Consider the following 15,225-nt stretch of genomic DNA (forward strand, 5'->3'; position numbering starts at 1 on the left):
GACGCCCAAAAAATGCGACGCCGATGGCACATAATGAAACACCATACTCAGATGTATACCTAGATTTATAGCGATGCTGTGAAAAATACCACGTGCCTACAACATTACGCATATTCTGCCTCCATTTACAAACTTTTAATACGCACTTCGAACTGTTACAAACACAAACAATTTTGTTAGGTATTTAATAGATTTGGCTTGTTTTTTTTTAATTCAGCCAATAATTTGATAGTTCTATTTTGTGGGAAACTTATGGGCCTTATTTTGATCAATTTTGGGGACAGACATAATATTATGCAAAATAAACACGCATGCGCATCGGCCGTTGAATCAAAATGGCTGTTCCAAAAGCCTTCTGCAAGAGTGCATTTTGCATGGCATTTGGTCAAAGAGTCAATTATTTTTAGCCAGTTTTCGGGGACATAATAGACTAACCGACCAACCGACCACCAAGTGGCATAAAAACTCCTGCAAGAGCTAAAAAAAAGGGGGCTCTAAGCTAACGTCGTTCAGACATTTTCTATCAGTTATAATTACCTATAATATAGGTTTTCCCGTCCAATTTCGCACTTAGTGCATGCAAAAGTAACGATAGGTCATTCAATTTCGCACATAGTGCATGAGAAAGTATAAATAGGTCATTCAATTTCGCGGATAGGACAGCCAAAATCACCAATCGGCATTCAAATTCGCTATGGGGCAGCCGAAATGGCCAATCGGCATTCAAATTCGCTACAGTGCAGCCAAAATGGCTAATTGGCATTCATAATCGCGTTAGGGCAACCAAATTCGCCAATCGGCATACGAATTCGTACATAGTGCAACCAAGCTCGCCCTTGAAACCCCCTCGAGCTAAGTTGGAGCATTCTATTTCGCCATAGGGCATCCAATTATACAATTTGTGCATCCAATTTAGCACATGTAATTTTTGTTCTATTTTTTTTTTATAGCTTTCCCATGTTTATGTCTTCTTCCACTTTATGAGCTTGCTTTGTCTGTATTAAGTCGCCGAATACAAATCATATTTATCGGATGGCCCAAAGGCATATGAATCAACAGAGGGAAAATGTCCTTACATTTCCCTCTGTTAATTCATATGTTTTTGGTTTAATCTTTGTAAATGTTCCTTCTTAATGTATATTTTCTTGTGGTCATTTGCACCATCTCTTTAATTATATATATGCATTGACTAGAGACATAAATCATAGCATGTATACAATATCATGATTTTCTTCTTTCATATTGCATATATATATGTACTTTTTGTGTTTTTTATCTTGTATCTGTTTTCATATGATTTTAATCATTTAAACAATCTTTCATCACAACTTAAGACATTGATTACGGTTTTCTTCCCTTATAATAATTCTTTGTTGAACGTTTTTAATCTTTTTAAAACATAATTATAACTAAATGTATATACCAAATATGATATCGCAACTGCAGATGGTTATATTTACTGATCTTTGGTAGGAAATTTACATGTTAAAGTTCAAAGCTCAAAACTCAGTCATTTTTTCAGCCATTGATGTTAATTGCGTAATGTCTGCCAATGTAAATTCTCAAGCTGCTGATAATTATATGTGGAAAGCAAAAGGTGAAATGCAAAGAATGCATTACCAAAGGAGATGAAAGAAATATATATACAAGCTGGTGAGGAACAAAATAACTTGCTCAATAAGCAGGCCAATGCTTCTATAATTTACATTTTACCTCTAGGAGACAAAACAAATACAACTGTCGATGCCCAGGCATCTGTAAAAAATAATGTAAATTGTCCAGTGAAGTTTTTTGATTGGTCATTGGTGGCACACATATTGCAGGTTGGGAAAAACGCGCAAAGAATATTTGAATATGTATTACTGTATACAAGTCATGAAAATACAGTGCTAAATTGAATGCACTAGTTATGAACGTGAATACCCTATAGCGAAATTGAAAGCTCTATCTTTAGTCACGTGTCCTTCCGTGGTAACTTGAATGCACTATGGCGAATCTGAATGCTGTTTTTACACTTTTGATTGCTCTATGGCGAATCTGAATGCCCATTATGAATTTTTGGCTGCCGTATGGTGATTCTGAATGACTGTTTTTCTTTTTTGACTGCCCTATGGCGATTTTGAATGACTACTTTGAATTTTTGATTGCCCTACAGCAAAATTGAATAAACTATTTATACTCTTGCATGCACTAAGTGCAAAATTGGACAGGAAAACCTATAATAATTACCCTGGATTGGACATTTGGGAGACATCCCCATAGACTTGTGCACAAAATGTTGTGACCAAAAGACCATGTTGCATAAAAAAAGGACACAGGACTTTCTAAGTGACTACCCCAAAACACTATACCAACACAATGTTCAGAATAGGCCTTTTGCTATCAACAAAATGGCAACAATGGGCATCTGGGCAATGAAGGCAATAAAAGAAATAACAGAACAGGACATCCTTTAAGGGACATTTATTTAACTTGAAACTGAGTTAAAGACCATCGTTGTTTTTCTGCTTCATATGAGGGCTTGGATTTCATTTTGTTGGCGAAATTCCTGCAGGGTGTTGGCACAATGCGGTACACCGGTCCTTGAGGTACCCCAAAGTAAACAGACTAAAATGGGTAAGATCTGGCGATCTTGGGGGCCCTTGTCCAGGTTCTCGCTTGCGCGCAGCCATTTTGTCCGTATTTTACAACGTTTCTGCGCTGTACGAACGTTAATAGGCTGCCGTACCTCTCGAAGGTGTTCTTCAAATTGACCTATCGATCGTGTCTTGTACGCTACCTTTTCCATAAAACTTTCTGACCATCAAGGCCCTTTTGAGACGGCAGAAACCTGTGGCCTCGCCATGGCTACTGTGAAACGTTCTGTCTTGCAGTTTGCTTGCTGTTAAATCAATATATATTTCCCTCAAGGGAGGAAGCATTGTGTGATAGTGTTTTGGGGAGTCACAAAGAAAGGCCTGTATCCTTCAAGTTTGCATGCATGGCTGAATATCAGTGAAACATGTACCGAGTGTGTCAATACCCGGATCAAATGTTAGCTGAAGAGAAAAAAACTGGTAACCTTTCCCGTTTTTGTGGGAGACAAGGACTTATGCAAATGGACTTCTTTTTTTACTCACCCTGTATATAATCAAGTCACCTCGGCTAGCGGCTTAGCCTTGAAGGCAAGGCTGCGTGTATCAGTGGTGACTGCTCTATGTTCCGACACCCCTAAGTTCCGACAACCCGTACTTAAGATTGTGTTACTCCCCGGTTATTGTCGAACATTAATCATGATATAGGTTTGGAACAGCGCCACCATGGGAATATGGTGTCCAGTCCCCCCCCCCCCCCCCCCATTCGAACCTCCAATTTTGGAGTTCAGGCATAGCTATTGAGCTATACATGTAGTCACTTCCTAAAGGCTCTTTGGGAGATTACTCTCATGTATCAGATGACCTCTGTTGTCGTGAAGGCGTTGGATGTGGTGACAAGTCGGACAAACTTTTCAACCCCCGTACACTTTCAACGAAAGTTCCACCATGATTACATGAATGAGGATTTACTAAGATATGTAATGCTGTATAAGTAGAGCAAAATAAAGCACCGAACACAAACATTGGATTATGTAATAATTCTGACGGATATATACGTCCGTTTAGCAGCTGGCTAGCTTGCACAATGATCCGACTGCTGGCTGGTAAGGGCTATCTCACGTGATCTCTGGAGCCGTGAAGCCATTATAGCGTGAGGTGGAATTAAAAATGGACGCCTAGCTTACGCACTCAACCAAAAAGAAAGTCCCCCTTTATACTTTTTTTGTCTAACTCAAAATCTACTGGGCACATGTTGCTCAACTTACGACTGATCAGTGCAGACATTCCTTAGCAATCCAGCCCCACTCTTTGTTTGGCCCAAAATAGTAATAATGTGTACAATATTAAGCAATTTATTAACTTTTTAGTGGTACCGAAAAAAAGTAACACTTGTGTATACGTGCAAGGGAGTGTGAACCACAACTTGCACGTACACAAAGGTGCCACTGTTTTCAGTATCATTTGTCATAAATTGCATAAATTCGTACTCATTATCACTGTTTCGGGCAAAATAAAGAGTATGGCTGGATTGCTAAGGAACTTCTGTACTGATTAGTCGTTATTTGAACGAGAGGTGATCAGTAGTTTTTGAGTTAGACAAAAGGGGAGACTTTCTTTTTTGGTTGAGTGTATGAAATCATCCAAACGCGAATTAGCTTGAACAGCACTAGGCCTGTAGTCTGAGCCAGTTCACGGTTTGGCTACAGTGGGTACATGCAAGGACGACATAATTTCACACTGTGGTGTCACTTTACCACCTAACAACTTTACCACAACATGGAGAGAAGTTTGTTATTAGATATATGGAATTCAAGCCTATACACTACTCTCACAATACAGCTTAAATTGAAGTGATATATCTTTCATACATTGAAAACACGTTTTGACAATCATAATGGATTCTATTTTTTTTTCTACTTGAAGGAAGAGTGTAGGCCAATTTTTATTTGGGTATTTCACAAACTTACGTGAGGAGTGAGATCGGTGTCAGTTGAGCAGTCGAACGTGGCCAGCTCGCGAAAATCCTTTAGCATAGCTTTATAGTCCTCGGCCCTTCTGCGAATATGCAACAACTTTCGCCGTCTGATCATCAGCAACACACGGACCAGGTAGAATTTAAAAGTGTACCAAGGCCATGGTATGGTGTGGCTTGCATCGCGGGGCGGTAGCCCCGGGGATCCCGCTGATAGTTTCACGGCGAAGTATATTACAGCGAGAAGAATCACACCAAGGGTAGATAACCAAATGAAGGCATCCATTTTGATGGATGTAAAGTTTCAACGGGTATACAACTTCTATGTATAAGGGAACGGAGGTTTTTAGTTTTTCTTTTCAGAGTCATACAGAACTACGTACGTGTTATTTCATGCGTACTGCCGATTGTCCATACACATCGGGGCCTACACAAACTGCAAAATCATACGCTATTGTATTCCACCATAGAGCATGAAAATTGACCCCTTGTACAAGGTGGGGCGCTACTGGGCCGGTCGATTAAGAAAATTAGCGCGTAAAAGTTGGAGTTTTAAAAGTTATGTTGGTATATTGATTTCCTAAGAAAATCACCCCCGGAAAAGGCAATTGTAAAATTGTTACTAGCATCTCAATTTATGGAGACTGAAAAATCGCATGACATGAAAGAGAAATATCGTGCCAACATCTGGACTCTCATTTGCGAAAATCTAAAATACATGTGGGCTAGTGGAACTCGGAGCACTTGTACAAAGATTATATAAAAAAAAAAATAAATAATTTTGCGGCGATCATAGGGTTAAAACTGAAACTAAAATAGGAGACTAAGGCCAAATAAAAAGATGTTGAGCGTCCTCGCCTGCCTCCTTTTTGGAGGCCGCCTCCTTTTTTTTTTTGTTTCTTTTTTTTTAACGAAAAAAATGACGAATTTGTATCACTCAGTGACATCATTTTGGCCTCTTGTCTGTTGCATCTAGCCCATATATAGCTGGTATGTCATTCCCGAGTCCAAGTGGCAGCCATTTAAAAAAGAAGATGGCGGCCATCTTGACAAGATAGCCGGTCGAGCAGCCATTTTGGCAGGACGCTAAACATTTTTTTTTAATATTTGACCTCAAATGTCTCATGGGACACACACTTTAACTAGAACTAAGAATTAACTAGAAGGACAATTTTTTATTTTACAAACAATAAAATCTACAATGACCGTTGTTTTCTTAATTTTTTTATTTTTTTTAACTGGGTACTTGGGTAGCCCATTCAGTAGAATCCACTGATCTCGCATGAGTCCCAGTAAAGAGAAGACAGTGTGAGGATATTACAGTTTTCGATGCGACAGGAAAAGCCCAGAAGCATATTCTGGGGAAAACCCACGGAATCAGGCAGAAACTGAAAGCCCAATCCACATATTGGCCAAGGCGGAATTCAAAGGCGGGTCACTCGAATAGCGGTGGAAGGCGAGGAAAGTACCACTACATCAACCTGACTCCCTCCACACCTACCCGACTCCCCCCATCAAGAAAGTTGATAACAAATGATCATATTCAAGCAATTCCGACCAAAATAATAATTCATAGGATATGTAGATAGGTGCAAATCTTCGGATCGTTAGCATGATCGTTGTCACGGAAGTACGCGATGTGAAAACAAACGTGGACGAGCAACAAGAACTTGGTACGAAAAACCGGATGTAAAAGGTCGCATGTACAATTTGTTGTTTACCCATGTCCATCTGATTTCTCATCATTTTTGGTGTTGTGGAACGCCGAGATAAAATTCCAACATTTTTCTTGTGATGAAAATACGGTTTGATATCATTCTGTCAAATATGATAGCAAAAAAAGGGCAACCCCGTGTAAAATGCCCACAGAAAGGTCGCGGGGGTCCGGAAGCTCAAAGACAAAATGGCGAACTTTTAGGCTCTATTTGAAAGGGATTTCCAAGGTGTGCAACAAGTTTCGCCGTCTGATCATCAGCAACACACGGACCAGGTAGAATTTAAAAGTGTACCAAGGCCCTGGTATGGTGTGGCTTGCATCGCGGGGCGGTAGCCCCGGGGATCCCGCCGATAGTTTCACGGCGAAGTATATTACAGCGAGAAGAATCACGACAAGGGTAGATAACCAAATGAAGGCATCCATTTTGATGGATGTAACGTTTCAACGGGTATACAACTTGTATGTATAAGGGAACGGAGGTTTTTAGTTTGTCTTTTCAGAGTCATACAGAAACTACGTACGTGTTATTTCATGCGTACTACCTATTGCCCATACACATCGGGGCCTACACCAACTGCAAAATCATATGCTATTGTATTCCACTATAGAGCATGACAATTGACCCCTGGTACAAGGTGGGGCGCTACTGGGCCGGTCGATTAAGAAAATTAGCGCGTAAAAGTTGGAGTTTTAAAAGTTATTTTGGTATATTGATTTCTTAAGAAAATCACCCCCGGAAAAGGCAATTGTAAAAATTGTTACTAGCATCTCAATTTATGGAGACTGAAAAATCGCATGACATGAAAGAGAAATATCGTGCCAACATTTGGACTCTCATTTGCGAAAATCTAAAATACATGTGGGCTAGTGGAACTCGGAGCACTCGTACAAAGATTATAAAAAAAAAAATAATAATTTTGCGGCGATCATAGGGTTAAAACTGAAACTAAAATAGGAGACTAAGGCCAAATAAAAAGATGTTGAGCGTCCTCGCCTGCCTCCTTTTTGGAGGCCGCCTCCTTTTTTTTTTTTTTTCTTTTTTTTTTAACGAAAAAAATGACGAATTTGTAACACTCAGTGACATCATTTTGGCCTCTTGTCTGTTGCATCTAGCCCATATATAGCTGGTATGTCATTCCTGAGTCCAAGTGGCAGCCATTTAAAAAAGAAGATGGCGGCCATCTTGAAAAGATAGCCGGTCGAGCAGCCATTTTGGCAGGACGCTAAACATTTTTTTTAATATTTGACCTAAAATGTCTCATGGGACACACACTTTAACTAGAACTAAGAATTAACTAGAAGGACAATTTTTTTTATTTTACAAACAATTAAATCTACAATGACCGTTGTTTTCTTATTTTTTTATTTTTTTTAACTGGGTACTTGGGTAGCCCATTCAGTAGAATCCACTGATCTCGCATGAGTCCCAGTAAAGAGAAGACAGTGTGAGGATATTACAGTTTTCGATGCGACAGGAAAAGCCCAGAAGCATATTCTGGGGAAAACCCACGGAATCAGGCAGAAACTGAAAGCCCAATCCACATATTGGCCAAGGCGGAATTCAAAGGCGGGCACTCGAATAGCGGTGGAAGGCGAGGAAAGTACCACTACATCAACCTGACTCCCTCCACACCTACCCGACTCCCCCCATCAAGAAAGTTGATAACAAATGATCATATTCAAGCAAGCCCGACCAAAATGATAATTCATAGGATATGTAGATAGGTGCAAATCTTCGGATCGTTAGCATGATCGTTCTCACGGAAGTACGCGATGTGAAAACAAACGTGGACGAGCAACGAGAACTAGGTACGAAAATCCGGATGAGAAAGGTCGAATGTACAATTTGTTTTTTACCCATGTCCATCTGATTTCTCATCATTTTTGTTGTTGTGGAACGCAGAGATAAAATTCCAACATTTTTCTTGTGATGAAAATACGGTTTGAAATCATTCTGTCAAATATGATAGCAATAGAAAGGGCAACCCCGTGTAAAATGCCCATAGAAAGGTCGCGGGGGTCCGGAAGCTCAAAGACAAAATGGCGTACTTTTAGGCTCTATTTAAAAAGGATTCCCAAGGTGTGTTGATTCGTCGCGAATTGAAGTATTTGTATGTAAGGGATTTTAAGCCCGAATTGCAGCCCACGAAATTAATTCTGGTTAAAAAAGGAGCATTTTGAAAGTACACTTTCAAACTCGAAAACTTTAGTACACGAGAACAAAGAAATTAGAAATTAAAACATTAGAAATTTGTTTGGTTGTTTGCCTGGCTTTGATTTTCAAAATGGCGTACCAAGCGAGTGGTATGTTGCTTTGTGCAATAGCGTGCAGGCAAGGGTCCTCGGGTGTAACATGATTACGTGCCGGAATTCGTCGCACTGATAATCACAACCTTCGTCGGGACAACAAAATGGAGATTTACTGGAACAAGTTATAATTACAGAAAACCGTTAAAAGTGTGGATGACAATACATGTATAGAGTAAAACCATGGCATTAAACAAACCTCTTTCCATGGGTGTCGCCAGTTTTTCTAGAGGGGGGGGGGGGGAGCAAAGCACTCACCAGAAGCAAAGGAAGAAATTATCGGCTGTGGATAAATCCAAAGGGGATGGTAGAGGTTTTGTTAAAAACCGTCCATGTTATTAAATATAAAGTATTATGATTCGCTCCTCTTCTTCTTTTTTTCATTTTCTTTCTTTTTTTTTTCATTTTTTTTTCATTTCTTTTTTTTTTTTGCTTTTCCGGAGGGGGGTTGCCCCCTTGCTCCTCCCCCCTTCGCGACACCCATGCAAGCGAATATTTGTCTATCTGAAGAGATTGAAGCATAACCATATTTTATAAAAGTATGTTAATAAATAGCAAAGGCGTAGCCAGCGGGGGGGGGGGGGGGTAGGGGGGTTTATTTTGTAAAGACTGCCTTTTTCCATTCAAATGCCCTTTTTTCAACGGGCTTAACCCCCCCCCTCCCCCCCCCCCCCCCCCCCCCCCCCATAATTTGTAAAGAGTGCCCTTTTTTACGAATCGCCCTTTTTTCTGAACCAGTGCCCTTTGCAAAAAAGAAGTGTTGCCCTTTTTAGTGGCATCTGCCTTTTCGGGTGCCTTTTTCAGAATTTCGCACATGTATCGCCCTAAAAAGCACCATATATTGGCCCTTTGTGTGCATAATTGTCGATTTTGAACAGCGCGGATGTGCAAGTGCCCTTTTCAAAAAAAATTACACCCCCTAATAAAAATGACCGTGCTACGCCCCTGAATAGTTGAGATGGCATTCAAGATTATCTCATCTCTCTTTTTCACCGTTGAAGAGGTACGTCTGCACGTCTATACAAATCATGTTTTCTGTTCAATGTAATCAGCAAGGGAACGTATGGATGGATACCTCAACAGATCCGTTACCTTGACATCAAAGGTTGTTTTCTGTCTTAGAAGCACCGACAATCTTACCAGGACGAGAGAGTGGGCGCCTAATTCCATGAAAGTTGTGTCACTTGGAATTCGACTTGAGTCTGGAAAGCCCATCGCTTCAGCCAACAGCATTCTCAAAGTTGAGACAGTTTTAGTTTCCTCCGTGTTATCCGTGGTCTCCTCCTTAGTCTCCATCTTGACAACATCATTGATACTCGGGAGCATTTTGTAGTTGACCTTTCCGTGAGCAGATAGCGGCACTTCGTCTATGGTGCTGACACGATTGGGCAGCATGTAAAGCGGAAGATCACCTTGTAGCTTTTGGCAAACATATCTGCGACCTATCTCGATACCACCAGTTTGGCTGTTCTCATCAAGCACCAGAAAGGCGCACAAAGACCCAGTACTGTCAGACTCTTCACTGGTAGTCATCGGTACAACACAGGCAGCCTTTACTCCCGGAACAAGTCGCAGTATTTTGTTTTCTATCTCTGTAGTGCTAATCCTGAACCCTCTTAGTTTGACCATGCTATCCAATCTACCCATCAGATCAATGTCTCCAGTTGGCAGCCAGTAAGCTGCATCACCTGTCTTCAGTGCCACACATTGAACATGCTCCAAGTGAACAAGCTCTGCATCCCCAGATGCCAAGACATCACCACTGATGTACAGTTCACCGACTGTACCCACTGGGCATGGTCGTAAGGTTGAGGGGTTCAAGACATGGAACCGAACACTAGGAAATGGTTTCCCAATCGGCACCATGCCACTCCTGGTCCTTGACAACACTGGTCCTTCAAAGCAAGACGAGTCAATGGTAGCCTCTGTCAACCCGTAAGTGTTGAATACTCTTTGGGTTGGCTTCAAGAGATCCCTGATTTTGTTGTAGATGTGTACTTGGAGTACATCTGATGAAATGATCAAGATATGGAGCGATTCAAGCTGATCAGGCTTGGCAGCCTCCACAAGCTGTCGAGCAAACTGTGGTGTGAACTCTGCCACAGTGACACTCTGCTCGTGGATGAGATCGAGTATGTGGAAGACATCCAACCGGAATTCATCTGGACAGATTGTCAATCGGCCAAAAGAACATACTAGGGCTCTGACCAGATCCCCTGTGAAGACGTCAAATGAGATGGGTGCCCACTGAAGACAGTTCACTGTCATGTCAGGTAACTTGTACATCTTTTTATAGGCTGCAGCTATAATACCAAGGCTCCTGTGAGAAATGTTGCATTGTTTGGGGATTCCTGATGAACCGGATGTCCTGATTACATATGCCAAGTTGTCTACGGGTGTGTTCCCGACCACTCTGCTTTGAACCATATCATCTGCAGGATACGTGATGAGATCTTTGACATTAAGGACAGGACATTGCTTCCTTGATGTGGTGGGGATGGATAAAGCCTCGAGTCGAGTGTTGTACAGCACAGCAGCTGGCTCACACCTCTCAAAGATTCCCTTCAATGGATTCTGATTACTTACTACAACAGGTAAGAAGTGACCTCCGGCTTTCCAGATTCCGAGTACCGATGCCACTGTGTATTCATCCTTCTGCATGACGATGGCAACCGGTCTCTTTTGAAGTGTAAGTTGGTCGGTGTTTTCAAGGAGACCCCGAGCAATGCTGGATGCCATGACATTGAGCTGCTTGTATGTGAGAGAGACGTCTCTACAAGACACTGCGATCAAATCTGGATTCTTGACAGCGTGGTCTTCAAATACCAAGTGGACTGGTTGTTCAGGGATGGTTTGACTTTTCTCAAGATGATGACTGAACGACTCAAGAAGATCGAGCTCAGATGTGGATAAAACTTGAATGCTCTGCGTGACATTGTCTGCTTGTTGATAGGCTTCACAGAACGTATGAGTAACACCTTCAGCCAATCTCTGAGCTACACCTGCTTCAATTAATTCGTCTGCCCATTCTACAACGATTTCGATTGTCTTCTCATCTCTCTTGAAAATGACGTCAAAGTCTACGGGCATCTTGGCGTGCTTTGCAGGTATACGCATCACCTTAGATGTCTGCATGGTGTAGCTATTTAACATCATGCAACAGAATGATGACATACTCATTCCATGCGCCTCTTTTACGATCTTAACAACCTCTTCAATAGGATACTGAGAGTGACTGTACGTCTCCATCCAGCTATCGGCAACATCTTTCACGTAATCTGTGAAGGTGATGTCGGTTCGCAGAACTTTTCGAAACAGAACTGTGTTGACAAAGAGACCATCGGTGTTTTGGTGTGTCCGAGGTCTTGTTGAAACCGGGACTGCAAGAGTAACGTCTTCAGTCCCGATGTAACGCTGGTAAACCAGCATGGTGCAAGCCAGATAGTACTTGAATGGCGTCACGCCAATCGACTGGCAGTACTTTCTGATCGATTCCATCGACTCTCTTGGGAGGATGATTTTGGCCTGCCTCGCCTTGTAGATATTTGCGTCGCTCCATTCACGCTCGCTCAAAGGGAGAACAGCCAAACTTGCCCGAGTTGGAATGCTTGAGAAAGTCTCTTTCCAGAAAACTTGGTCAGCTCTGTGTCGTGCTGATTCTCGTTCAGCACTCTCCCAGTCTACAAATGATGAATAGGGTGTAGCTGATAATGGAGCTCCTTGAACGTTGGAGGCGCCCGCTATAAGACCGTTGATGTTTCTCAAGAGATTGATGAATGTTACGCTGTCGACGATCACGTGGTGAAAATGAAGTACTAGGATGTTGTTTTCTCCCTGAATGCAGTACCGATAATTGACGAGGGGTCCACGAAAAATATCCATCAATGGTGTTGACTGCTTGATGTAATCCTCAACATCGATGTCAGCATCTAAGATTTCAGGTTTGACGTCGAAGGCCACATTGCTACCCAAAGTAACAACAAACTCCTTTCTAGTTTCATCCATGTCTATTTTGGATGTCAGTATGGGATGCAGTGAGGTAAAAGTCTTGAAAACATCCTGTGGTTCAATATGGTTGGTGGTGCAAACCGCAAACGTTTCAACATAAGCGGTCGATTCGGGGGCTGCTTGCTGCATCATGACCATTCTCTTTTGCGCGGAGGAGAGACCATGACAACCACTGCCTTTCTTTTCAGTCTCAACTTCTTTCAGAGGCTTTGGGTTCTTTACTTGGACTTCAGGTTCATCCATGATGAATACGCTCTGGTTGTAAGACTTCTTTATTGCAGAACCTCGCTATACCCACCACACTGTCGTTGTCGCCTCTTCCCTATTCTTGCTGTAACTTTTATTCTGATTTTGTTGCCCGATATCTGTAAAGATCGTGACAGAAAGGAAAGACGGATGATTTACTGATCACTCATAATTTAGGACACTTATAATGGTGATTGTATTTGTTAGGATATTGATCAACCGTAACACACCTACCTGTTAATTTTGCCAGCCGCTCTCTGCAGGATGCCTAAATACATTGCAGGTGCTCTGTAACGCTTTTCTGAGAATAGAAAGACACAGATGGAGACGCTTAGTACACACGTACATGTCTACCCCCACCCCCAAAAAAGAGAGAGAAAAAAGGGAAACAAAAGGCCTAAAAGCAGTAAATAATATAATCAATAATTTAATATGCAAACATAACAGACCTAGAAATATGGCGGCTTCAGAACCCTATTTTCGGGAGCCCAAGAGGGCTCGAGTATGTTTCTTTTAAAAAAAGGGAAGTGGATTAAGTTCGTGTTTTTTTCCTTACTGTTTTAAAGTGCCAGGCCAATTTCCCGAAATGTTCATTCATTTCTAAAATTCGGTCATTCCGTTTCGTCTGAATTTGAATGCACGTCTTTAATCCCATTTCAATTCAACGAAAGTTCAATCGTTTTCATTGTATGTGCATTCGGTTTTGAGAAACAGATCGACGGCCAATCACGTTACATGTGCATTCATTTACGCAAGCATAATCTTGTTTAAATTGATTTCAGGTACGGCTAATTTGATTGACGGTTAATGAAAAAGAAACCCCGAATTGTATCTGGAGCCGGTGACATTAAACTTAAAGTGAAATAGAAGGGTCAATGTTTGAAATCGACCTCTAAAAACGAAAAAGAAGTCATGTAAACGAATCTGTATGGACATAAATGAAAGGTGCTGCTCAATCACGTAATTGATTGAACAGAAATGGAACCGAAGGCTCTGGTAGCGAAAATGAAACGCGTGTTCCGAGCGATTCTCCCCTTCAGACGAATATGAATGACCGGTTTTCAGAAGTGAAAGAACATTTTAGGAAATTGGCCGGGAAAACCTATATTTTCTCCTATAAGCTTATTATTACTGTGACGAGGCCGTGGCTCCCCTATGAGTTATAGGTGTTGGTTCCACTTCTCCTCAAGAAAGGGAAAGGTGTGGACACAAACATGTAGATGTTGTTTCCAAATTTCCAATTTATTTTGAATGAGTTAAAATGACAATGTACTCTGTCTGAAGCAAAACTCTGTCAATGAAAATATTTGATTCTAAATAATTTTGAGTTGTACATACCGAAGATTAATTAACTTAAATAAATATTAAACACAATATGTGTTACTTTATAAAATTATAATGACATTTGTTGCTCTGTATGCAGTCCAGTGTCCTCCCCAAACCCTTATGAAAATAGCTAGCCTAATTGATAAATGAATAACCATGACTACAATATAGAAACCCAGTCTTAGCCTGGTGCAAAATAACCTTGGCTATATGCCGGTCCTTGAATTTGGACTACTGCATGTGAATCAGGAGTAGGCTAAAAAAATAAATGTAAACAAAAATGCCCTTACAAACCAGACATAAATCTTTGAGACAGCACGTCAACCAATAAAGCGTGATACTGATTTGCACTGTGCGCACGTACAAACAATACTGTTGTAATACATGTACATGTACAATGTCGCAACTTACAGATAAAACACAGCGCACGTAGTGCACAAGGCACGCTCGCACAACTTTGCAATGGCTTTGACATCACCAAAGAGTTGCACGTCAAACAAACACCATGACACATTAAATACACAATTATCACGCCAACCAACATGTTCTAAGTCTCTTAAAGTAACAGCTTATGACTTGATTTAAACTTAACTTACCCCAAAAAAGGCAGTAATTGAGTAAAGAATTCAGCGTTTCTTTAGCCCTCCCTCGGAAAGAAGCATTGCGAATGAAAAGGGACAAACCATGTGCTCGCTCTACCGAGTTTACCGCAACCCCCCATAATTCGCGACAAATAATTACAATAACCGGCATTAGTTTTGATTACTCGAACAATAATGGCATGAGGACAACATTTATACATATAAGAGAGAAGTTCACTCGCCTCCGAGACGATGTTTGCTCCTGAAAGGATCCGAGACCCCGGGCTCCCGCGGCGCCAAAATCGCTCCACGTCCGTGGAAAAATGCGGAGGGTGTCTTCCGCCGGGTCGGACACTTCGGGTCGTCCTGATTTTCCGGTACGGACCGGCGATCCGTTTCGTCGATTTTTCGTGACTGCGTTTTGCGCAGGAATTTGCCGTTGTGTGCGCTTTCACGTTGACTGCCTGGCCGCCCCCTGTGCTGGCTTTTCTC

The 15,225-nt window shown here is 41.5% G+C and overlaps 2 protein-coding genes across 2 annotated transcripts in view; both read right to left on the reverse strand.

Moving 5' to 3' along the window:
* Window positions 1-4,996, reverse strand: part of LOC119738053 (prodigiosin synthesizing transferase PigC-like) — a 33,485-nt gene extending 28,489 nt beyond the window's left edge. Inside the window, exon 1 of the mRNA XM_038212779.1 lies at window positions 4,544-4,996. Coding sequence (XP_038068707.1) covers window positions 4,544-4,834 — 291 coding nt within the window. The 5' untranslated portion in view covers window positions 4,835-4,996. The remainder of the gene's footprint in view (window positions 1-4,543) is intronic.
* A 4,464-nt stretch (window positions 4,997-9,460) lies between these two features.
* Window positions 9,461-13,132, reverse strand: LOC119738055 (bacitracin synthase 2-like). Its single transcript, XM_038212780.1, has 2 exons — window positions 13,061-13,132; window positions 9,461-12,945 (listed from the first exon to the last, which is right to left on the reverse strand). The coding sequence occupies exon 2, from the start codon at window positions 12,821-12,823 to the stop codon at window positions 9,599-9,601; it is 3,225 nt and encodes a 1,074-aa protein (XP_038068708.1). The 5' UTR covers window positions 12,824-12,945; window positions 13,061-13,132; the 3' UTR covers window positions 9,461-9,598.
* Between the last annotated feature and the right edge of the window lie 2,093 nt (window positions 13,133-15,225).

Source organism: Patiria miniata, unplaced genomic scaffold, assembly GCF_015706575.1.
Source record: "Patiria miniata isolate m_02_andy unplaced genomic scaffold, ASM1570657v1 HiC_scaffold_3, whole genome shotgun sequence".
NCBI classification, from domain to species: Eukaryota; Metazoa; Echinodermata; class Asteroidea; order Valvatida; family Asterinidae; genus Patiria; species Patiria miniata.